At 45.4% G+C, this 24,572-nt stretch overlaps 2 protein-coding genes across 4 annotated transcripts in view; one reads left to right on the forward strand and one right to left on the reverse strand.

The window, feature by feature from the left end:
- The first annotated feature begins 1,844 nt into the window (after window positions 1-1,844).
- Window positions 1,845-24,135, forward strand: PDIA6 (protein disulfide isomerase family A member 6). The gene is made up of 13 exons (XM_045447742.1): window positions 1,845-1,997; window positions 7,825-7,966; window positions 12,156-12,213; window positions 12,575-12,701; window positions 14,422-14,528; window positions 15,746-15,876; window positions 16,261-16,375; window positions 16,924-17,064; window positions 17,822-17,906; window positions 18,034-18,106; window positions 19,203-19,361; window positions 22,978-23,074; window positions 23,669-24,135. The coding sequence occupies exons 1-13, from the start codon at window positions 1,979-1,981 to the stop codon at window positions 23,735-23,737; spliced, it is 1,323 nt and encodes a 440-aa protein (XP_045303698.1). The 5' UTR covers window positions 1,845-1,978; the 3' UTR covers window positions 23,738-24,135.
- The window catches only part of ATP6V1C2 (ATPase H+ transporting V1 subunit C2), a 62,196-nt gene continuing 53,963 nt past the window's right edge, over window positions 16,340-24,572 (reverse strand). For 2 of the 3 annotated variants that reach the window (XM_045447738.1, XM_045447721.1), the window contains one exon: window positions 16,340-16,453. In XM_045447738.1, the coding sequence (XP_045303694.1) occupies window positions 16,433-16,453 (21 nt within the window). In that variant the 3' untranslated portion in view covers window positions 16,340-16,432. The remainder of the gene's footprint in view (window positions 16,454-24,572) is intronic. The other variant, XM_045447728.1, reaches the window with a different exon arrangement.

The following is a 24,572-nucleotide window of genomic DNA, read 5'->3' on the forward strand; positions in this document are numbered from 1 at the left end:
GGAATATTTTGGGTCAAACTAGATTATTAGATTTAATCTCTTTGGTTTTACTTTTGTCAGTTTTGTTTTTACTTTTTAAAATTTTTTTAATTTTAATGCCAGTTCAGTTAACATGCAATGGTATATTAGTTTAGGGTGTTCTTTTTTACCTTTTTAATGTGGCTACTAGAAACTTTCCATTTTCATATGTCGTGGCCGACATTATATTTCCATTGAACAATCCTGTTCTAGAACAGCGTTTCTCAGCCTTTTTTCTTTCTTTCTTTCTTTTTTTTTGTTTTTTCCTTATCATGCCCCTAAGGAGACTTTTTCGATATATCTTTTCCTAAGTTCCTCTCTCCCATGAAATTTGGAAAACACAGATACACTGTATATTCGTTTATGTATTGTGGCCCTTGTAATAGCTAAGATTTTTTCACTGCTATCCCCCAAGAACCAATTTTGCCCTCTTGGGGGTAACATCTCCCATGCCGAGAGGGCATGTCTTAGAAGATGGTGGCATTGAACGACGGGAGAAGCCAGAATTCCTGAGTCACCCATGGAAAGCTCCTTGCCAGCGAGAGCAAGAAATCAAGCATTATGGTGTAAGCCACCCAGATTTTAGGGCTGTTTACTTTAGATGCCACCACTGATTATCCAGACACACCAAACCCTAGATTTTACAATGCCATCAGTAAACCCAAAGAGATCTCTCAGAGAATCAAAAATCGGGGATCCACAGGGCCCAGCCCACAAATGGTCTGGATGTCTCACGATTTCTCCACACAGCCCCCCAGCACCACCCCATCATCTGGCGTTTGCTGCCAGCTTCCTCTGCTTGGTGTCAGTTCACCCTGAGGGAGCTTCTTCACTCCCTTTGCTTCCTGTGCATGGATGACTCTCCTGTTTGCCTAGCAAACGTTTCAGACTCAGCTCTAGGGCCACTTCCTCCAGGAAGCGCTCCCTACAGGCCATCACCACTCCTGGCTTCCACTGTAGTGACTCCCAAATCCTTCCACCAGAAGCAGAGCTGTCTCACGCATTCAGCACTACAGAGAAATAAACCAGTACGAATACGAAAACAAAATGCTCAAGGCCAATCCAAACACAGGAGGGGAAACCTGGGTGGAAAGATGCCATATCTTAGCCTGCTACGCTTAAAATATTTTACTTTTGCAAATTTTACAAAACACGTGATCACTGATCATATTGCAAAGGCCCCTCCCAGGGTGAGGAAGGAAACCCTCTGAGGAGCTCTGAAGCTTAAGCCCCAAGGGCTTCTACAGAGAACAAGGTCCTATCAGTGAAAAAAAGTTTTGGAGTCAAATGCCCTGGACGTGGGAACTTCTAACTAAAGTAATTCAACCAAACAAATAAGTGTTGAATTATGGTATGCACAGTATTAGCAAGAGTTTGATTGAATACCCATCAAGGCACAGGACAAATTAAAGTGTCATTTAATAAGGTCATACATGTACTGAGCGCCCAAAGAAAGTTATCCTCTCTGGGGGACAAAGAGGATAAGGGGTGGAGAGTAGGGGGGGCAGGGGATGAGTGAAGGCTGGAAAGGGGCTCGTTAGAGGCAAGGGAGGGAAAGAGAGAATAAAGACCCTTAAGATAAGAAGAACCAAATACTGGACTCTACGGGGGGAAAGTACCCACAGCCCGCTTCGGGCTGGGGGAATCCGAGAGCCACGGCAGAAGGAAAGGGTGGTCCGCCCCGCCCCCAGCAAGCCCCTCCTTCCGCCGCTCGCTCCGCCCTCCATAAAAAAATCAAACCGGTAACCTCTACCCGGCCGCCTCCCATTGGTCACGCGAATGAGCGAAGCCTGCTGGAACCAATGGGCCGCGGCCACGGCTTGGCGAGCGCCTTCCGGCCCGTCCCCGCCGCACCGCCCGGCGCCTGCCTCACGGGCCGAGGGCGGGACGTGGGGCGGCGGGGGCGCGGCGCGCGGAGCTGAGGCGACGGTGGGACTGCGCGGCGGCCCGGGAGCTCGGCATGGCTCGCCTCGTGCTGGGTAGGCGCGGGCCTCCTCGTCCCGGGGGACCGCCTGGGAGGCCCGGGGCAGGGCGGGCGGGCGGCCTCGCGGGGCCAGGGCTGGGGTGGGGGATGCGGTCGGGGCCGCCCCTCGCGCGGGGGTGCGGGGCCCTGCGGGTCTCGGGGCGCGTGCGGAGGGAGAGGCAGCGCGGCGGGGCTCCCGCAGCCCACCCCGGGGAGCGAGCGCGACGGGGTCGGGGAGTCCCGGGGTGGTGCATCCTGAGAACCACCGGGGAGCCCCGGGCCGGGCGAGGGTGAGGGCCGGGAGCTGCGTTCGAGCCGTGCGGAGCAGCTAGGACTCGATCCCTGGCGGAGGTGGAGCCGGGGGCGACCGGAGAGGGGTAGGGTCAGGGGTCCCTTGTCCTGGGCCCGCCCTCCTCACCCTGGCGTGTAGACGGCACGGCCGCGGGGTCCTCACCCTGCAGCTCGTCCTCACCACTTGTTTAATGCCGTTCCCACTAATTGAGAAAAACTGAAATATCAAAACCCAGCCCTGGAAAAGGCCGAAGAGTTTGCTTTAGAAAGGGAACGGTGCCTTCCCAAAGCGCTTCAAGTGTGAGCGAACTTCTAAAAACTAAATGGGACGCAGACCGCCATGAATTATGTAAATCCCTGTTTTAGAAACTGTGCAGTGAGTGGGGTTGAGGATCCCGACCCTTTTCTGGCTCGCCTTGGTCCCCGCCGAGGCGCTCTTCACCTTCGTTACCTGAACGCCCTGGATCCAGACCGCACAGTTTGAGCCCCAGCCGGCCCTGCCCCGCATTTCCTCGCTGTGTGACGGCGAGCTAGTGACTTAATCACTCTGGGCTCGTCCTCCCCCGCTGGGTGGTTCTCAGGATGCACGAGTTCACATGGGTCTCAAGAGAGTAAACAAGATGTAAATATTTGCTGTAGTACAGAGAGAATGTAGAGGAGGGGAAAAGATTCTAGTCTGTGTTCAGGGTCCCTTGGGTGAATTCATACTGGGCGCGGAAAGAGTCTGTGATTCTATCATTTATTTGCATAAATGGAGTCAGACCTTTTTGGGAGCCCTCTTGGTTTCTAGATGAGTGCTATGGGATCGTGTACTCTTGGTAGCAGGTGTGGGACAGAGATGCTACTGATGTGGATTTATGACATCCTTAACTACTGTGGAGGAATAATGGGGAGCCACAGATGGCAAAACCATCTGCTCACATAGATTCTAGACACTTGGATGTTCCAATTTCCCATTGGTGCTCATTATCAGTGAGTGGAACAGCCATGTGAATTTTAGAAACAGAACACTATTAGTCGGCATTGACCCAGTTTATCATCCTAAGTGGCCCAGAGTGTTTTGTTTGTCTTCTTGAGGGTTTTCATAGGGGGTAGTTAACATCTTTTAATCTGTTTTTCTGAGTAGTATGGTTCGATTTTTTTTTTTCCAGTCCTATGTGGTCATATTGCCTTCTAAGGAATGTAAGTCTCAAATCTTCATCATCAAGATATTTCCACTAGAGAGCCATTTATAAGGAAGGTGGCGGCGGCGGGGGGGGGGGCTCGTGAGAATTCAGCAAAACTTAAAGACAAAAAGTCGGGGCGCCTGGGTGGCTCAGTCGGTTAAGCATCCGACTTCGGCTCAGGTCACGATCTCACGGTCTGTGAGTTTTCGAGCCCCGCGTCGGGCTCTGGGCTGATGGCTCGGAGCCTGGAGCCTGCTTCGGATTCTGTATCTCCTTCTCTCTCTGCCCCTCCCCTGCTAGCACTCTGTCTCCCTCAGAAATGAATAAAAACATTAAAAAAATTTTAAAGACAAAAAGCCTAGCACCGTTACTAGGAGAAAAAAAAAAAAAAAAAAAAAAAAGAAGCAGCCCAAGTCCATGTTATACTGAGTGTCAGTAGCCACGACCATCTTTGTATGTAAAGGAAGCACATTCCTGAGGTGAAGTCATGGTCCATCCCTTTGGTGACTCCAGCCTGCTGTCCCGGATTGGCAAGGGAATGCAGTGAACCTAATTCTCCTGCCACAATCTAACTAATGACCCTCCTTGGGATTATACTAATGCAGTCTCCAGTCCTTTGGTTTAAAATGTGGGTTGCATAACTGTGTTCTCTCTCTTTCTAATTATGTGGCCTTAGGCAAGTTACCCTTTCTGTGTCTCCATTTCCAGGTCTAAAAATGGGCATGATGATACATACACCACATAGAGTTCTTAAAATGAGTTAATATATCCTAAGTGTTTACACACTGCCTGGTGTGTAGTGTCATTTAAGTGTTATTCTCAGTTAACATGTCAGTTTCTGGAGGGTAGTTGGATAGATAGATACATAGATCAAAATGTTAGCTATACTATACCCCCAATCCCTTTGTAAGATTATCTCTTAAGGAAATACTCATATTTATCTGAAGGGGGGAAGAGTGTAAGGATTTTCAGCATTGGCCTGTTAATAGTGAAAAATTGGAAAGAAATTCTGTTAGTGGTGAATGGGCAATGTGATATAGCCATTAAAAATGGTTATACGGGGGTAAAAAGTAATCCATAATTATGTAGAAAACTTATTTTGAGTGGGGAAAAAAGGCTACAAAAAGGAATGTATAGTAAGATCACATGCATATAAATATAATAATAGTTAGACTTCCGAATAGCACAGAGAAGTCCATATGAATATCACCAAAATATTAATTGCCCATTCTGGTGGGACTGTTCATGGGTTTTCTTTTGCTTTTCCATTTTTGAAAATTTCACATTGAGCTCAGTGTATCGAACAAGTATTGATTTATGTTGATTTTTTACAAAAAATACACTTTAGAAAGTAGATCTCCATGGAGGATTTTCCAGGCCCAGTCTTAACTTGTAAGCTTATTCAGAATTAGGATGGTCTCTGCTTGTTCTTAATTTACTTGATTCGTTAAATATGTCAAACTCCACTTAACCTTTACTGCAGCAACAAAAAGATTATCAAGCAGCACAATCCAGTAGAGATATGCAAATTTTATGTCTAATTTTAAATAGTCTCGTAGCCACATTTCAAAAGGCAAAAAGAAACAGGTGACATTAATTTTAACATATTTATTCCCCACTGTATCTCAGATATCATTGTAGCATGTAACCAATATCAAAAATATTAAGGAGGTACTTTTTTTTTTTCCCTACCAAGTCTTCAAAATTTAGCACTTTTTATACCTTCACTCCACGTGGTGAGTGGTTAGCATGTTGGACAGCGGCAGTTATGAAGGCAACCTTGGCCTGACCTGCATCCACATGGCACTCTTTCCCACCTCTCAAAGTGGAAAAGGAGGCCATCCTGCCCCAGGCTACCCCTGCCACTGACTCTGGGTTCCCTCCCTTCCCGATTCGGATTCCAGGCATTTTGTTTCATTATTCCTCTACTTTATCTTTAGCCTCTCCCACTCCACATATTTTTTTCCCTTCAAGCTCAGATCACTCTCATCTTTAAAAAGAAACCTTCCTTCTGCCCCACATTTGTTTGCTCTCTTGTGCTCTTTATAGTGAAACTTGTTACAGAGTTCCCTTTTCATGAACTTGTTCCCTCCTACTGTCTCCAGTCTTTTGCAGATTGGCTGCTGCCTGTTTTCACTCCTCCACCTCAGCCATCCTGGGCTCTGGGGATCCTCTGTCATGAAATCCACCAGATCATTTTCAGTCTCCTACTTGACCTCCCAGCAGCGGGTGTTACTGCTGGCCATTCCATCTTCCCCTGAGTTTAGGTGTGACCCCACTCTCCTGATAGGTCCCCCATCTGCTGTCCACATTGCAGCCAAAATGCCCTTTCTAGAAAGCAAATCTGGTCATACCCCCTGCAGGATAGCCTTTTAGTGGTTTCATGTCCCCCTTACCAAAGTCCACAGTTTTATTTCATATAAAGTTCCTACATTATTAGCCACGTCTATAAGTCAAATGCAGTGTTCTTGAAAAATAGAATTATGTTGTTTATTCATGCCCCTGGCATACTGAACCATTTTATCCTGAGCTCTAAAAGACAACATGGTTTAATGGGAAGAGCTTGGAAATAGAAGCTAGAGACAGCAGATGGGTCCCTAGAAGTGCCTTTGTTTCCTTATTTACAAACGAGGGGCGATTCCTACTCTTAGTTAGTAATGCTGTGAGAACCCAAGTATATCTCAGTGTATTTGGAGTCATTTGAAAGTGGTTCCGTAAGCATAAGGTGAAATATTTAGCAACAGAACAGTTAACACTGGTGTACATTCCTTCCAGAAGAAATTTACCATTGGGTTATTCAAAAAGGTTCCATTTGAAATCTTCCAAATTCCGTCTACAGAATAAGCATATGAGCACGTGACCACAATGGCATACCCGTCCGCTGCCTTAGGACACAGGTCCGCCTCATCATTTGTTGCATCAGTAGATTAAAAGAAAGAAGTTATATGATCATCTTCACAGATGCTAAAAAGAAATAGCTAGAAATGTCTTTAATATCCTAAAGTTTATCTGTTTCAACTCAAAAGCCAGCAAATGAGAAAATACTAAAGTCAAGAACAGTCCATTACTTAGCATTGTTCTGGAGGTCTTAGACAATGCAATTAGAAAACATAAAGAAATCATATGTTTAAAGGCAGAATTGGAATTTTGATAGTACTGCCAATTCAAAAACGTTTTGAGTTTTTAAGATATTTCTTTTTTTTATATTTATTTATTTTTGAGAGACAGAGTGAGACAAAGTGAGAGTGGGGGAGGGGCAGAGAGAGAGGGAGACACAGGATCTGAAGCAGGCTCCAGGCTCTGAGCTGTCCGCACAGAGCCCGACGCGGGGCTCGAACCCACAGACTGACCTGAGTCATGACCTGAGCCGAAGTCGGACGCTCAACCGACTGAGCCACCCAGGCGCCCCTAGTTTTTAAGATATTTCTAAGTCCATCCAGAACTTGTTTTCCTATATAATTGTTAACAATTACGTTTTAAGTTCCTACAGTAGCAACAAAAACGCATTTGGGCCACAGTGTGGCTAAACTATGCTGTTAATAAGACAATAACACTCCATCCTTCTTTTGTAACATTTACGTGAAAATTCTTCGTAAGCTCATCCAGCAGCATTGCAAGTGTCTGGTGACTGCCATACATAGTGTGAGTAGAAATAAAAATATTTATAAAAACAAGTATTGCCCTTGATAGAGTCCCAGTTTAGTAGACAAGACAAATAATTAATTTTTCCTTCAAAGGAAGTTTAATAAAGATACTGTACTCGGGCGCCTGGGTGGCTCAGTCAGTTGGGCGTCCACCTTTGGCTCAGGTCATGATCTTGGGGTTCGTGAGTTCGAGCCCCACATCAGGCTCAGTGCTGTCAGCGTGGAGTCCACTTCGGATCCTCTGTTCCCTTCTCTCTCTGCCCCTCCCCTGCTCGTGCTCTCTCTTGCTCAAAAATAAATAGACGTTAAAAAAAGATAGTGTGCTAATATTGCAACTGAATAACACAAAAAATAAATGCTGTGTGGATTACTCGGGGTCACAGGGTAGCCTCCCAGTTTTTCGGTGTCTTTGCCCATAAAGTGCACGAATACTATTACTTCACGAGGTGATTGTGAAGAATGAAAATGTTAATACATAAAAAGTACCTAAGTTAGAGATCTTTTTCGATTGCAGCTCAAGAGATGAGAGTGTGGATCTCTTTCCTACCTGCTCTGTGCTGCACCGGTGGCAGTGAAATTCCAGGGGCTGCCACAGCAACAAGGGGGATGGGCACTGGGGGGTTAGAAAGGACTTGACCCAGGCCATCCTCCTGTGTGAAGAACCTTGGGCAATTCAAGAAGACGTTTCCTGCCAGAGCTTGAACCCTGTCATTAATGGTGTGCTTTTTGTCTTTTACTGCAGGTCTAATAAGCTGTACCTTCTTTCTAGCAGTGAATGGTCTCTATTCCTCTAGTGACGATGTAATTGAATTAACTCCATCAAATTTCAACCGAGAAGTTATTCAAAGTGATAGTCTGTGGCTTGTAGAGTTCTACGCTCCATGGTAAGTAGAAACCACTTGTGGGTTATTTATGGTACTTTATAAAATTAGGAATATTATATAAAAATGTGATTTTATTTAGTCATCTAGTTTGTCTAGTTTACTGCTTGTTTAAAAGAAGTAGAGGGGAAAATGGGGGATTCCACAAAGTGTTGTGTGTTAAAGGCCATGGAGATTGAGTCCATTGGGGGGGAAAAGGTTGAAGTAGCTAATTGTTGCAAGAAAGAAGAAAGAAATATTTTCTTATAATTTTAAGAAGATATATCTCTGTAATGAGGTAAGTAGGGTCTTGATGGAAGGGAAACTCCTTTATGCTGAAAGAATATTGGGCACAGGAAAGGGAAAAGCTAGTGATTGATTCCATTCTGTTTCTTGAAGAAGAGAGTGGCTTCTAGAAATACATAATTTTAACAATCTGATTTAATTTAAAAATTCCTCTCTTGACTTACATGCATTGCTGGAAAAAAACCCTTGTGGAGTAAAGATAGAATTTTCATTGAAATTAACGGTCACAACTATATGTAGTCAAAATACGGTATTGCACTGATTGTTTATGGAGTTAAACGTATAATGCAAACAAAACAAAAACGCAACGAGTAGAAGTGCAGACACTGGTTAATGGAAACTGCAAAAGGTACCCGAGGCTGTTGCTTCTATAAACCAGCGGGGCCGTGGGCACTCAGGTCCGGGGAGGCCTGAGCCCCAGCCAGCTGTATCTGCAGATCAACTGTGCAGTGATCTGAGATCCCGATCGTCCTTTTAGATGTGAGCTATGTCCCCTAAGCTCACATAGGAGGTAGTGAATGAAGTTATTACAAATTCTTCTTACCTGAGTGGGTGCACTTCAGAGTGTGCCTGATGAGAGGTTTCCTTTTATTGCTTTAATTTTTTCTCTGCAAGACCGTGAAACAGTTTTGGAAACTCAATGCCGGTCCTTGTGGACTGTTTCGCTTAATGTTCAGTGTAGCAAATTAAGGTAACACCCTCTGCTTAAAAATTTATGTTACCACTTTGTGAATACTGTTCATCCTAATGCCTTCATCATTTTTTTTTTATTTTTTTTTTTTTAATGTTTATTTATTTTTGAGACAGAGGGAGACAGAGCATGAACAGGGAAGGGGCAGAGAGAGAGGGAGACACAGAATGTGAAGCAGGCTCCAGGCTCTGAGCTATCAGCACAGAGCCCGATGCGGGGCTCGAACTCACGAACTGTGAGATCATGACCTGCGCTGAAGTCGGACGCTTAACTGACTGAGCCACCCAGGCGCCCCCTTCATCATTTTTTTTTAAAGCTTCTCTTTGTTTTTTGTCAAATCCAAATGAGGATTCTGTGTGGAATGTACAAATTGTAAATGTACAAACTGTTATATTGTTGAATGCCTTTGTATGCAGTTTTTGCAAGTTTGATTTTTTTTTTTTAATCATTTATGGCATGAGTAATTTACATTGTTTTGAGAAGCTTCGATATGAGAGAATATACCTCATTCCAAAATGGAATCAAACAGCATAATTGAGAAGGCTGGATCTGGATCCTGTAGTTAATTGTTCTTGTGACATGGCACTTGGGCCTCCCAGTGTTTTGGGTAAGAGGAGGTGTCATTAGAGCAGGTGCCTCTAACCTCTTCTTGTGCTCAGACTTGGCAGCTTGGCGAAGGTTTTGAATTCTTTCCAGAGTAAAGGTTTTCCTTTTCCATCTATGGAGTAAAGCATATAGGATCACAAAGGGAACCTAAAACATTGAAATAACATTCACAAAATACTAAAACAAATTTTGATGTGATTATGTAGTACTCTTTTACTGGGACAGTAAATACCAAGCTCCAGCAGCAGATGTAACACCTAGACATCATAATTTTGAAATAGCAATGGACAGAAATGAAGTTAAACTGTAGTAGCGATCTGAAAGGGGCTGAGTTTTCATTTGTGACAAAGTCACAAATGCTCATGGTGTGTTGTTAATGTTTATAATTGAAGGGAAGTCTGCATTTCATTTACAAGTTAGTGAAATAGGGGGGGCCTGGGTGGCTCAGTCAGTTGAGCATCCGACTCTGAATTTCAGCTCAGGTCTTAATCCCAAGGTCATGGGAAAGAGCCCTGTGTTGGACTCCAGTGCTGAGTGCGGAGCCTGTTTAAGATTCTCTCTCTCTTCCTCTGGCTCTCTCTCTCTCTTAAAAACATTAAGAAAAACCAAAAAGTGAAATAGAGGTGTTTTTACCCCCGCCAAAAGTTCCTAGAGCCCCTGAATTTTTATACACCAGTCCTTCGGGGTTTGGACTGCAGGAGAAGAACCCTTGGGTCAGAGGTGTGCTGTACCTCGACTCGTGCGGCATTTCTGTCGGTCTTTACTACGCTTAATACTGAAATTGAAGGAGTATGGACTCTGATGTCTCCAATAGGAGTCCTTTCATAGAATAAACTCATTGAAAGAGGCACAAAGTCCTATAAAAGTTTGACCCCCAGACTTCTAAGAAGCTCACCTGAACTGCAAAAAACTACTATATGTAAGTATGTAAACCAGCATCACAGGACATTTCTCAGAAGATCCTGACCTTTAAAATACTGGATTAAGGTTAGGCCCCTATGGAAGGGGCCACCAGTATACAGGGATGAAGAATGTGGGACCTGGAGCCACATAGACCTATGCAGCAGCTCTGTGACCAGATGACTTGTGATACTGGGTAGGTTTCTTAACTCCTCAGCCCCTGTCTCCTCATCTGTAAGATGAAAATAGCAAGGCCTGTCTTCAGTGATGTGCTGACGGAACGAAATCCTGTATGAAGGGCTCCTCTTGGTCTGGGCACCTGGCGTTTACTCATTAGGTTCTTAAAAACTGAATTAGGAGACTTGACTTTGTTAAAGAAACAACTAATCACCTATGGATAAACTAGCTTTAGTATCTTCATGCAGTGGATGTTACTCAGTATTGAAAATGAACAGTATAACTGCAACCTTGATAAATGGTATGAACGTACCAGGTTTTTGTATATATAACTTTTAAAATTTTTTTTTTTTCAACGTTTATTTATTTTTGGGACAGAGAGAGACAGAGCATGAACGGGGGAGGGGCAGAGAGAGAGGGAGACACAGAATCCGAAACAGGCTCTAGACTCTGAGCCATCAGCCCAGAGCCTGACGCGGGGCTCGAACTCACGGACCGCGAGATCGTGACCTGGCTGAAGTCGGACGCTTAACCGACTGCGCCACCCAGGCGCCCCTGTATATATAACTTTTAAAAGCACTGTCTGTGTGTGTTATGTTTCACAATAATCTATTTCAAATACTGTAACGTGAAGGATTTTCTTTCCTTCTTATCTCTCCTGTTCTTTTATCACCATCTTGTGGTATGAATACTTTCCAGCTTGCTCGGCATATAAAATTGGGATTACGTGTACACTTTTAACCCCACATGCTGCTGTGGGAGCCAAAGAGCATTGAGATTTAGGCTCTAATTCAGATGCTTCATCTGTAAAATGAAAAGGTTGGACTAGATCAGGGAATATGAAATCTTAATGGGCTTAAAAATCACTGGTTGAACTTACTAAGATGTAGGTTCCTGAACCCCTTCTCTAGGTGTTTGGATTTCATGCGGCCTAAGAATCTGCCTTTTACCTAGGCCTACAACTCAGACCACACATTGGGACACACTTGACCAGATGAATGCTAAGGTTCCTACCCAGGGATAGAGTTACAAATGATGGTTTGTTTAAACTCTTTAAACATAATTTAAACAGTAGCTTGGGGGGGCGCCTGGGTGGCTCAGTCAGTTCAGTGGCCGACTTCAGCTCAGGTCACGATCTCACGGTTTGAGTTCGAGCCCCACGTCGGGCTCTGTGCTGACAGCTCGGAGCCTGCAGCCTGCTTCGGATTCTGCGTCTCCCTCTCTCTCTGCCCCTCCCCCATTCACACTCTGTCTCTCTCTCTCTCTTTCAAAAATGAATAAATGTTAAAAATTAAAAAAAAAAAAAAAAACAGTGGCTTGGAAACTTTTAAAATTAGTATATGAAGAAGAGTGATAGTAGAATCCTAAAATGGCGAGTTCCTTCACGTCACCGATCATGTTTCACTAGTGCATGTGTTCCCTGCCGGCAGCCACCCCTGTGCGTGTCCCTCAGTAGAGTGTTGGTAGAGTATTTTTGAATTGAGGATCGAAGACTTGAACCGTTGCCTTATTTGTGCTTTTATCTCCTAAAAGGTGTGGCCACTGCCAGAGGTTAACACCAGAATGGAAGAAAGTAGCAACTGCGCTAAAAGTAAGTTTCTAAGATGCCCACGTTCATTCACCTGTGTGTGTATAATAAGCAAGAACGCAGCCAGGCTTAACGTGCCGCCGGAAGTTCATTGTCTGTTTTTATTGAGTCACTTTTCCGGATTAATGACATAATCCTCGCGGTCTCACTAATTCTTGGTGCTGCAGAGTCCTCTCCAGAGCTCCGTCCATTTCTCCCGTCATTCCACGTAGGCATGACTTCCCAGGCTACGGGTCTCATTAGATCTGTCTGTAAACCTAACCTTGCCCTGTATCATCTTGGAGTCTACATGAGTTCAGTGATGGATCTTTGTGGAATCTGCTCCAGTGGAAAAGAAAAATTGATACAACTCATATTTTCACAGGATGTTGTAAAAGTTGGCGCAGTTGACGCAGATAAACACCAGTCCCTAGGAGGTCAATATGGTGTTCAGGGATTTCCTACCATTAAGATTTTTGGATCCAACAAAAACAGACCAGAAGATTATCAGGGTAAGGGCTTTTCCTAACTACTCTATTCCCCTGGTTGGAATTTTAATTTGAACAAGTAGGTAAAAAATGGGAGCAAGGGCCTGTTTGTTTTTTCAAAACAGTCACACCTCGTTTCATGTCGTGTGTAGCTGCTGCCACACTGAAGTGGCAGAAGTGAGTCACTGCAGCAGACCGGGTGGCCCGCACCCCTCAAAATCGTTTGTGTTTGCCGCTTTACCAAGAGTTTGCCACCTCTTGGTCTAGAGCGCAAAAACCCTCTCTTTTTTCCTAGTACATTTGTTTTCTTTTTTTATTTTGAGAGAGAGAGAGAGAGAGAGAGAGAGAGAGTTTGCGAGTGGGGGAGGGGCAGAGAGAGGGGGAGAGAGAATCCCAAGCAAGGCCCCTCACTGGCTCATTCCCACAAACAGCGAGATCATGACCTGAGCCAGAATCAAGAGTCAGACGCCTAACCTGAGCCACCCAGGCGCCCCTCCTGGTATATTTCTTGATTTGGCATATTTCCAAGTAGATTGGTGGTAGGGGCACCGGTTCCGAGGATGGAGGTCTTGGCCTGTCTGTATTAGGAAGTGACACACGTGGTGATGTCAGCCGGGGCCGCAGTCCCACACCATCTGAATATACACTGCGTGTTGCTCTACTGTATTTTCTTTCTAATGTCAGGGCTAAAAGTGTGCTCAGGTGTTTTTCTATCTTCCTTGGCAGTTTGGTAAAAATACATGGAATTTTCTAGAGACATTTTATTAGAGTTTTCCCTTTGAATGCTAAAGATAGTGTGGCCCATATTATTCGTACGTTTTTCATACCTTAATAGCCCCCCTGACTTTTTCTCGAGTGTATAGTTTTTTGGTTAAACTTCTAAAGGCTGTTGTCATTATTGAGTTTCAGTAAAGTGTTTGTTACTTCTTAGATTAGGAGAGAATTCAGCTAAAGAACCTAAAACAGCCCAAGTATTGTAAGCAAGATAGAAAGAAGGCGCCTCGATTGCTTTCCAGTTACTTGGCTTCAGACGTTTCATATCCTACTTTTTCTACAGTTTTTTCTGCTTGTCATCATAGAAATAGTTTCTTCTGGGGAGCCCGGGTGGGTCAGTTGGTTAAGCATCCAGCTTCAGCTCAGGTCATGATCTCGCGGTCTGTGAGTTTGAGCCCCGAATTGGGCTCTGTGCTGACAGCTCGGAGCCTGGAGCCTGCTTCGGATTCTGTGTCTCCCTTTGTCTCTGCCCTGCCCCCATGCACCCTCATTCTCTCTCAAAAATAAAAAAATAGAAAGGGAGAGAAGTAGATCAAAAATAAAATAGAAAGAGGAAGGAAGGAAGGAAGAAAAGAAAAAAAATAGTTTTCCTGTATTTCCCTCGATGTAGTTTGTATTTAGAAACGTCCCCTACTTTTTTTTTAACTAGATAATAGGCTTATTCATCTGTATACATGTTACACGTTCAGTAGACATTTGTGAGTTTCTCTCATTTGCGGATGGCATTAGTAGGTGCACAGGATGTTTGTGTTTAATAAACTAAAACTGAAGGAGAGGATTTGGTTTTCCAAGGGAAAAGTCAAGTGCGGTGTGTATTACAGGGAGAACTTGACTCTGTTAAATACCCATGTGTTGTTGGGTCTGTTCAAACATCAGATAAAGCTGACAGAAATCTGACACATGTAAAGGGCCACGGATAGGCACACGGCCCCCACCACCCATTCGTCTGATTGTCCTTTGTCTTCTGTAGGTGGCAGAACTGGCGAAGCCATTGTAGATGCTGCTCTCAGTGCTCTGCGCCAGCTCGTGAAGGATCGCCTTGGGGGGAGGGGTGGTGGATATGGTTCTGGAAAACAAGTAAGACTGTGTGATGTCAACTTTGAATGTGTGTGATGAGTTTGATGCCACAATATGGACTCTTTGTAGAGGATAGTTTTGGGGCGGGTTATTTTTGTTTTTTGGGGTTTTTTTTGTAGTTACTACTAATGTTTTAAATTAGTGAACTTTCAGTTAAAAGATATTACAAGGTTGGATCAGCTCATGCCAGAGGGAATGAGCCACCTAGCTTGTTGATTTGGCCTCCTCAGAAGTCTCTAGTCCCAGAGCATCTGGCCACCACTATAGGCCAAGAATCAGGCCACAAGATGGGCTTCCTCGGCCCAGCACTGAAAGGGAAGAGTTTGGGCTGTAGACCTCTCGAGAAAGAGCTTCAGACCGGGAAGCCAGGCTCTGGGACCCTTTGGCATTTGTAGTTCCAGAGTGGGGAGACAGAGACCAGATTGGCTTGGGGACAAAGAGAGATGAAATCTGAACGACCTCTTGGCCTATATCTGGCAATCAGCCTGAAATTTTGGAAAATTCAATCTCAGTGGACAGGGAAGAAGAGAAAAATTCCTGTTCCGTGGATTGGTATTTTAGATGCCCATGTAGGAGATGTGAAGTTAACCAAATGTTCTTGTGAAAAGGCATTAAATTCTTACAAATGAAGGTAAAACGGCCCTTCACTCTTACAGAGACCAGGAAAAGTAGCTTCTTTATACAGATGTAGAATTTACCCGAAGATTCCATGCTCTTGGCTTTTGGCCCAGGCATCCGAAAGCAGCATAGTGAAACTGCTCCTTAGGTTTGCTACTCAAGAACACTCTTTGAAAATAAAGAATTAAATGTTACTTTTAGCTCTCTTGAATGGTAGAGACTTTCTCTATGGAAAGGTAGTAACTGGTTACGTTTAACATCCTGGGATGAGGAAGCAGCTGTGCCCAGTCGGAACTAGAGTAGAATCCGGTGGTTCTCTGAGCCGTGTGGGGGTTTCTCTTAGCACAACAGCAGGCGAGAGAATTCCGGAATATTCATAGCTTACACTGGAGGTGCTGGTGATTGAAAGTAAACACCGTTTGACAAGTGATAATAATATTAAGGAATGACCCCAAGTGGAGTAGAATGGTTTTCACTAGAAAGAAGAACTCCAGACTTCGTTAAGATGCGGAAGAGATCGTTGTCTGTTATCTATTTAGAATAAGAATAGCGTTCTTTCTGGCCAAGAGTAACTAAATGTTTAATGTCACATGCGACAGGGTAGAGGTGAGAGTTCGAGTAAGAAGGATGTAATTGAGCTGACGGACGACAGCTTCGATAAGAATGTCCTTGATAGTGAAGACGTTTGGATGGTTGAATTTTACGCTCCTTGGTGTGGACACTGCAAAAAGTAAGGGCTTTTTACCAAGTATTTTGAGTCCCAGTGCTTTTAATATATTCACCTAGCTGGCTCTGAAAAAGCTGACCCAGACGGCAGGTCAGTCACCAAGATCTCCTCCAGGAAGGCTCTGACTCCGAGTGAATGTTAAACATTGGCATTGGTGCCGAGTTTCTTCTGTCACAGCTTCAAAGATTAACAGGGACCTAGCGCGGGGGAGGGAGTGACAGAGACCTGGGAAGTGAATGTGAAAAGACAGCATCACATTGTACGCAAAGCTACGCACAGTGGTTTCCAAGCGCGGTGTGACTGGATTGGGCAGAGATGCGCGTCTCGGTTAAGGTATTCGTGCTGACGGTTAAAACACACTTTTAAAGTGCAAATATTTTTCCATAGTCTTGAGCCAGAATGGGCTGCTGCAGCCACAGAGGTAAAAGAGCAAACCAAAGGAAAAGTGAAGCTTGCGGCTGTGGACGCCACGGTTAACCAGGTTCTAGCCGGCCGATATGGGGTGAGTGTCCAGATGGCGAACGTCTTTGAGGAGTACACTCTGTTTTCAGCTGTGACTTCATCCGGTATCCGGGCTTCCCTGTGTGGTAGGAGGGGAGATGTTTGGCCATTTTGTAATGAAACTAAATTACTTTATTGTTAAAACTAACGAGTCTTGAACTCAGGACTGACACTCTCTCTCTCTCTCTCTCTCTCTCTCTCTCTTTTAAGTCCAATATCTCACTCTTTTCTGCTGTGTGCTGCATGTGAATTTTCAGCTTGCTCAGGCTCTTACAAGTCACTGCTAGTGCTTTTGAAGTTGGTCCGCTTGTTCTAGAGCAGATAACGTTGTATTCAGTACATATGGAAGGTTTGAATAATACTCCGCTAAGCCTGGTGGGCAGGCTGTTAAAACTGCCTGATCAACAGACCTCTGTGTATCCTCCCTGATCACTGATGCAGCCTCGGAATATTGTTCTATTAAATTCCCTATAAGGTAGCCTTAGAACCCGTAAAGATTATTCCTTATTAAATATTAGTTTGATTTTATACTCTTGTCTTTTTTAATAGATTAGGGGATTTCCTACAATCAAGATATTTCAGAAGGGGGAATCTCCTGTGGATTACGATGGGGGGCGGACACGATCTGACATCGTCTCCCGGGCCCTGGATTTGTTTTCTGACAATGCCCCACCTCCTGAGCTGCTTGAGGTAAACCGCTTCCGTCACTCGTGATCAGAACCGACCATGTCTGATGGGGGAGGCTCTCACACAGTAATGACACTCCCTTGGTGTTTCCAAATGGACTTTGTCCCTTCTCTTTTAAAATGCTCTCTTTAAAGTATTATTGGACTTTCAAGTGGGGAAAACCTGCCTGATAAACTGCTGCTTTTCATTATTTTAGTACTACACTCCTTACACTAGGAGGACGAGTGTGCCAAGCTTTTTAAAAATAGAATGCGCCTGGCCACTCTCTCCCCGTTGTCTCAGCCGCAGCTGCTGTTTGTGGAGCACCTAGTCATGTGACAGTGTGACAGCATCATTCTGCTCTTACGTATATTTTCCTTTCAGTTCGCACATGAATGCCTAGAGGTAAATACTGTTTTTATCTCATTTTATGTGAGGAAACAGAGGCACAGAGAGCCTCAGATCCCCATAAATATATAATACACATGTGTCTGTCTAGCTAGGTGATTGTCAGAGCCAGGCTCCTCCGAGGCTGTCTGCTTTTGGAGCCCACGTGTGTCGGCAGGTGCCGAGTCAGCACCGGGATGGCCCGGGGACAGACCCGGAAGGCCAGCTGTCCGTGGTGCCGTAGCGCGAACCTGGAGTATCAGGGGGAGTCGCTCTGTCTCTTGAAGTCTTTGCTCTTCTTTGAACGTGATGATGCCGAGTCTCTGTCGTCAGGCTCACCTTTGGGTTTTGTGTCCGTGGCCTTCCAACCACCCCTTGTGCTCTGGGCCCACAGATCATCGACGAGGACATCGCTAAGAAGACCTGTGAGGAGCACCAGCTGTGTGTCGTGGCCGTGCTGCCCCACATCCTGGACACGGGTACGGCGAACAGGGGCGCCCTTCGCCGTGACTGCTCTGTGCTGCCTGCTCTGAGAACGCTTTCTAAGCTGATGAATGTTTCGGATTTTTTTATTTTTACCTTTTCAAAATTTTCTGTTTAAATTAGGAGCTGCTGGCAGAAACTCGTACTTAGAAGTTCTTCTGAAGTTGGCAGACAAATACAAAAAGAAAATGTGGGGGTAAGTTGCTGAACTTACTTTCTCACTATGATTTGGACAGGAGAGCATAGTGCTGCCTGGATACTGTCTGGTTCAGGGTGCCTGGGCAGCTCAGTCAGTTAAGCGTCTGACTCCGGCCCAGGTCATGATCTTCGTGGGTTCGAGCCCCGCGTCGGGCTCTGTGCTGACAGCTCGGATCCTGGAGCCTGCTTCGGGTTCTGTGTCTCCCTCTCTCTCTCTGCCCCTCCCCACCTTGTGCTGCGTCTCTTCGTCTCTCAAAAGGAAAAGAAGTAATGCAAGTCTTTTACCTGTCTGTGCCACAGTACCTTTTCTCATGAGAATCATTTTGTTTTATTTTTTTAAGTTTATTTTGAGAGCGCACGCATGAGTGGGAGAGGGGCAGGGAGAGAGAGAGAGAATTCACGGAGCCCAGCTCGGGGCTCGATCTCACGAACTGTGAGGGCATTGAGCCAAAATCGAGTTGGACTCTTAACCAACTGAGCCACCCAGGCGCCCAGATACAGGTGTGTTTTTAAAACAAAGTATGTCTGCTTCTTTCCGATTTAACTTTTTGTTTCTCGTCCTCTATCCATTGCTGTCTCACCCTCCTCAGGCCATTGCTGTCCCCCACAAGTGACTTTGTGCCCCCTCCCATTAGTTCAACAAAGTGTGGTGTGCCTACAGAGCACCGCATTCTGGCATCCTTCTTCTTCACCATTGTAGAAGTTGAGTAAGAAACGTGGCTGAGCACTGTTACAGGGATTGAATAATGATATACCAGTAAGTCTTAAGAAGAAGTTATCCTACTGGCAAACGTGTCCAGTTGTCCAAATGATATTAGTAGGATTTCACGTAACAGAGACAGAAAACCCAGCAGGTTTAGTGGACAGTATTTTGGAGGCTGGGAGCAAACTATATAGATTTGGGAGACTTCTGGAGGTAGAGTGTAGGCAACATCCAGAATACATTATCTTTGTATTTTATTTCTGTTTCTACATCCATTTCATTCCATAAAATGTTGGGAGTGTAATCCATTTTTGTTTTTTTTAGTATCCGCTGATTGGATTCTAACTACTTTGAAAGGGATCTTCACCCTAAAACAAGCCTGTTTTTCTAGGTGGCTGTGGACAGAAGCTGGGGCCCAATCTGAACTTGAAAATGCGTTGGGGATCGGAGGCTTCGGGTACCCTGCCATGGCAGCCATCAATGCACGCAAGATGAAATTTGCTCTTCTGAAAGGATCTTTCAGCGAGCAAGGCATTAACGAGTTTCTCAGGTAATCTCTTGCCTCCTTGAGCTGTTTTTGTTCTGTGGCTTGGTTCTGCGTGGCGTGGGTTCAAAGCTAGGTTTACGTTGACCAGGCAGTGCGTGGAGTTAGTGTGCATTTGGCATTCCGGGGAATTAGGTGTTTGAGTTCTAAGTCATCGTTCGGCGCTTTTGTTCTTTTCCGTGGAAGCATTCTGTAGGGGAAGAGGCCACCTTGCTGTTGCGCCATTGCATCGAGCTCTCTGATCTCATGCAAGTCCCCTCTGGGCTGGTAGCAGCCCTCCGCCCCCCCAGCATGCTTTGTGCCTCTCACCTCAGCTAACGTGCCTTCCGTTTCTGGCCGGCAGCGGTAGAACGTGTGTTTCTGAAGTGATTCCAGCAACGTGCAAACAACATAATAGGTTCTGAAACTCAAAATCCAATTGATAGAGCTCTCTGTCTTGCCCGGCCATTCAACTCCTCCAAAAATTGATTTGATCATCTTTCAGGTAAATATGAGGCATTGACACCGTGCTGATTCTCAGGTGTGCGGTAATTTGGTTCATGCCTCGTCCTCCTAACTGAGTCTCACAGGTACATCTCTCACAGACCTTCTCTCTGCTTACTACTACAGGGCCTGTCTGATCGTCAGCTCTTGGTAAATAGTACGTTTTTTGTATGGTTTATGTACCATCTACTGTATTCTTACAATAAATGTTATTAAGAAAATGATAGAAAATACACTCACATTACCGTAAAATTCTGCAAGTGGACTTGTATGGCTCACCCCACGTGCAGGGGTCAACTGTGCTTATCAAATGTCATCCTTTTTCAGCAGCTGATTCCAATGTCACAAATCGTAAGAAATTTGTGAGAAAATCGTAAGAAATGTTTGAGGGGGATCAGTAACCATGAGGTTGAGCCTGTGGACTCACTGGAAATGGCAGGTCTAACTGCGGCTTTGATTTTATTCGCATTTCTTTTCAACCAGTTTCCCTTCTCTGGTTTGTTGTTCTTTGTCGTGTGTTTTGTGTCTTAGTACGGAGGAGGTGGCTGGTTCGTGGGAACGCTGCGGACAATAGCGTATTGTCAACTTGAGACCATCGCTGTTGCGCTGGAGATCGTACAGGCCACTGGTTCTCCAGCTTCGTGCCTTAAAGGCAGCAGAGAACCTCAGAACCCACCCAGTTACCAGTGGGGAAGAGGATGCAGTAGTGGGTCGAAAGGAGACACAGTGGGCGACAGTATACTTGTCTCTAGTCCCGTGCGCCTTGTTTTCTGACGAGACTGGACGTGCGCGCAGCTCGTCGCCGGTAGACGGTGCCAGGCCCGCCAGGGAGTTGGTGTCCTCATCCACCAATGTGTGCACTTGAAAACCACAGACCTGAAGCTGAGACGGACTGTGATGAATACGTTGGCAGTAACTCACAGCTACAGTCAACCCAAGACGAGTGTTAGTGATTCCCATACCTCTCCCTGCAGGTGTGTTATTTAAGTGTTTCTTTCGGTGTAGCAGCCAAACATACGAGTACGTCATTGTGCGTGATGCAGCCGGAAGTGAAGAAAGGACTCGAGTTTCATAGAAGTTCATTGTTTGAAGCAGCAGCCGTGTTTCTCGGGGCTCTTTGAGAAGAGACGATAGCATTTAGCCCTGCAAAGAGAATGGGGGTGCAGGGGAGGAGCGGGACTGAGCTGTTAAAACACTTTTTTTTTTTTTTTTTTTAAACAATCGAACCCTGCCCTCAAGGCATAGTTCCCTTAGAATTTTGTTCCCTTTTGGGGCGCCTGGGTGGCTCAGTCGGTTGAGCGTCTGACTTCAGCTCAGGTCATGGTCTCAAGGTTCATGAGTTCAAGCCCCGCATTGGGCTCTGTGCTGACAGCTCAGAGCCTGGAGCCTGCTTTGGATCCTGTGTTTCTCTCTCTCTCTCTCTCTCTCTCTCTCTCTCTCTCTCTCTGTCTCAAAAATACATAAACATTAGAAAAGAAGAATTTTGTTCCTCTTTAAAGGAGGCTTGGCATCTTTCTATTAGTCCTTCTGTTTGCTGCTGCTGAGGACATTAAGTAGGAATGTTGGGGCACCTGGGTGGCTCAGTCGGTTGGGTGGCTGACTTCGGCTCAGGTCATGATCTCACAGCTTGTGAGTTTGAGCCCCATGACGGGCTCTGGGCTGAAAGCTCAGAGCCTGGAGCCTGCTTCGGATTCTGTGTCTCCCTCTCTTTCTCTACCCTCCTCCACTCATGCTCTGTCTCTAAAATAAACATTAAAAAAATTTTTTTTTAATTAAAGAAGAAAAGTAGGAAGGTAGCTGCTTTCTGAGCACCGACTCCCTACATCTCGGCATCTTCTTGATGAAGAGACTGATGTTCAGAGACGATGAATAATCGGATTAAGGGTCCCAAACTAGTAAGAAGTAGAACCACTGGCTTGCCTTTGATTACTTGCATGGGTTTGTATTTCTTATGTCAGCCAGAGCTTGGGCTGGCCTGTGCCCCCTCACAGCAAATGGAGCCATTCTAGTGTAGGTTTTTGATGGACTACGAGAGACACAGGTCTGACTCGCTGTGCCCAGTACCTCTTGACTCTGCACGCGCATCGGCGTGGAGGCCAGCGTCCTGCCCTGTGTTACGCTTAGAGCTCAGCGGATGGCGGTGGAGCGCAGCTCTAGAGCACGTGGATAATCGGTTTTCTGAACGTAACTCCTCTTCGGACATCAGGGTTTCTCGATGTTGGCGCTTGTGACATCGTGGGCCAGAAGTTTGTCCTGTGTGTTACCGGGTGATTAGTACCTGTCCTCTAGATGCCAGTTGCACATGGTCCGCATACACAGACAGTTGTGATCATAAAAATGTCTCCAGGCATTGTCACATGTCCCCTAGGGAGAAACTCGCTCCATTGAGAACCACTGATAATACGTCATGAAAAATGCAGGGTAGCCAAAGGCAGTGGATAGAATTCCCCCCTTTTCCACCGAGCCAAAGAACCGTCAAACACACGTGGGACACTTCCACTCCTGTCTCTTTTCCTCTTTTCCCTGTAGTCCAAGCACCCTTCACCATTTGGAAACTTTTTAAAGAAGGCTTGCTCCCAGTCTGGCAGTTGCCTCTACATCTTTCTAATGAAATGTTTATCAGAATTGGTCAAAGTCAAGACCTAATATGCCCTGTCACGATAGAACTCTTTCTTCTGTGTCTTAAAAGTTTGAGATGAGGATTGCCACCATCACCTCTAGATCTGCCTGTGGGCTGGTGTTAAGTGCTTCTGCTCGTTATTGGAAGTCCGGGGAAGGAAACCGAATTTTCGTTTTAAGATGCCATCTTTCATAAAGTGTTTTGGGGGTTAGTCTACAATTTTGTTCATCAAACGTTTTGCCTGTGTTCTACGTTAATGTTGATAGGTTTTGCGTACTGAAATTTGTATTCTAGCAAAATAAGTTTATTTTTCTTAATTAGTAGTAGTAACTAGCTTTATCTGATGCCAAGACCTTAGTCATTTCATGCCTGGTTCCGTTGTCGTCATTGCTTGAACGGATAGTACTGTGCGGGAGCAAGACGTGAGAGGCACCTTTGCAGAAACTTAGCCGGCGAGTCATTGTTTTAATACATCGTGTCTTCATCAGTATGTCCTTGCTTTGGTCACTGTCCCCTCAGGGAGCTCTCTTTTGGGCGCGGATCTACAGCACCTGTGGGAGGTGGGGCCTTCCCCACCATCAGCACCAGAGAGCCTTGGGACGGCAAGGATGGCGAGGTGAGTCCCCAGGGCTGGAGGCCACGCGCGTGCGGGACTCATCACCGGGGTGCTTGTCCCGCCTCTCCTCACTTTCCCCGGCCCAGGGCGCCTTTGCTGTTTGTAGGCCGAGTCCTTTCCATCCGTGGTGTGGTGTCAGAAGTGCCATAACCTCACGAGCCTTTCAGGGCTGCGTGACAGAGCCTTGACAGACAACCAAGATAAATTTCAGGAATGAGGTTTCATTCCTGATGATTACCGCTAAACGGAGCATTTCACCCGGAATCCATTTACTTTGTATCTGAGAAGAACAAAATTACAACTTTGGAATTATCGTGGATTCTGGCACACTTCTGCCCCTCCCCCCCTCAAAACGATGAGCTAAGTAGCTGTCGGTGTTAAAGAGGTAGGTGATCTGTTAAAATGCTACCTCACCTAAGTTCTCGGCTTTTCCGGCTGTAAAATGATAGGCAAAGCTAAAAGCGGGAGCCAGATTAGGGCAGAACCGGCTCTGTGATCTGGGGTGTCTCTAGAAACTACCTTGCTCCTCCGCCGTGAGCCCGCGAGCTCTCCCAGCTCTTCCTGCAGGGCCTAACGAGTGGCTTTGTTTCCCAGCTTCCCGTGGAAGACGACATTGACCTCAGTGACGTGGAGCTGGACGATTTGGAAAAGGATGAGCTGTGAGAGGCTTGGCACAGACTTCAGTTTTCTTTTCTTGGGAGCAGATTTCCCCAGCAGTGAAGGAACGTTCTTCACGATCAGATGAATCTACCAGTGGCCTTTTTAACCAAGAAGTAGCACTTGATTGGTCATTTGAAAACACTGCAACAGTGAACTTTTGCATCTCAAGAAAACAATGAAAAATTCTATGAATTGTCGGAGCCGGTGAATTGGGTTGTATTCTGTCAAGTAATATTTTGGAGAAAACCGATGGGCTGTTGAAATATTTTTCCCTCCCTCTCTCTGACTGCTGCTTGAATGTTCTTGGAGGCTGTTTCTTATATATAAGTTTTTTAATGTGATTCATTTGAATATTGATGGCTTTTTTCCATTAAATAAAATAATATTTTGGACAATGCCAATATACGTATGAAATTAGTGTCCACATCATAAATTCAGTAAATTTAGCCAGTAAATTGATACCATGAAGGGATGACCCTGATGTCTTCCCTCCCCATAAAATACTTGTGATTCCAAGGACACCATCTGGACGCCTGCCACGATACGGATTTTTACGTGTCCCGCAAGGCCACGTACCATCCATGGAATGTGAAACGTAAGGCGAGTTTACAGAAAGAAGGATGAGAAACAGTGGGTTGTCCGTTGAGAACGACCTTTCGTGCCCAACATTTTGTCTTTGGGCCATCCCCACTGACCGTTAGGAAATCTGGCTGGTTATACGGTCAGCTCAGGATTTTTAACGTTCTTCCCAAGCCGTCCCAAGAGATCCGTTAAGACACAAAATTAAAACAGCAGGTGACCAATTTCTAGGCAGTCCCCATTTATGTAAAGTGAGGCT

This window comes from Leopardus geoffroyi, chromosome A3 (assembly GCF_018350155.1).
Source record: "Leopardus geoffroyi isolate Oge1 chromosome A3, O.geoffroyi_Oge1_pat1.0, whole genome shotgun sequence".
NCBI lineage: Eukaryota > Metazoa > Chordata > Mammalia > Carnivora > Felidae > Leopardus > Leopardus geoffroyi.

Bases quoted from the DNA above. Each gene is read 5' to 3' on its own strand.
- PDIA6 (XM_045447742.1), top strand. The intron at 12,214-12,574 runs GTAAGTTTCTAA...ATATTTTCACAG, and splicing joins AAGTAGCAACTGCGCTAAAA to GATGTTGTAAAAGTTGGCGC. The intron at 12,702-14,421 runs GTAAGGGCTTTT...TGTCTTCTGTAG, and splicing joins CAGACCAGAAGATTATCAGG to GTGGCAGAACTGGCGAAGCC.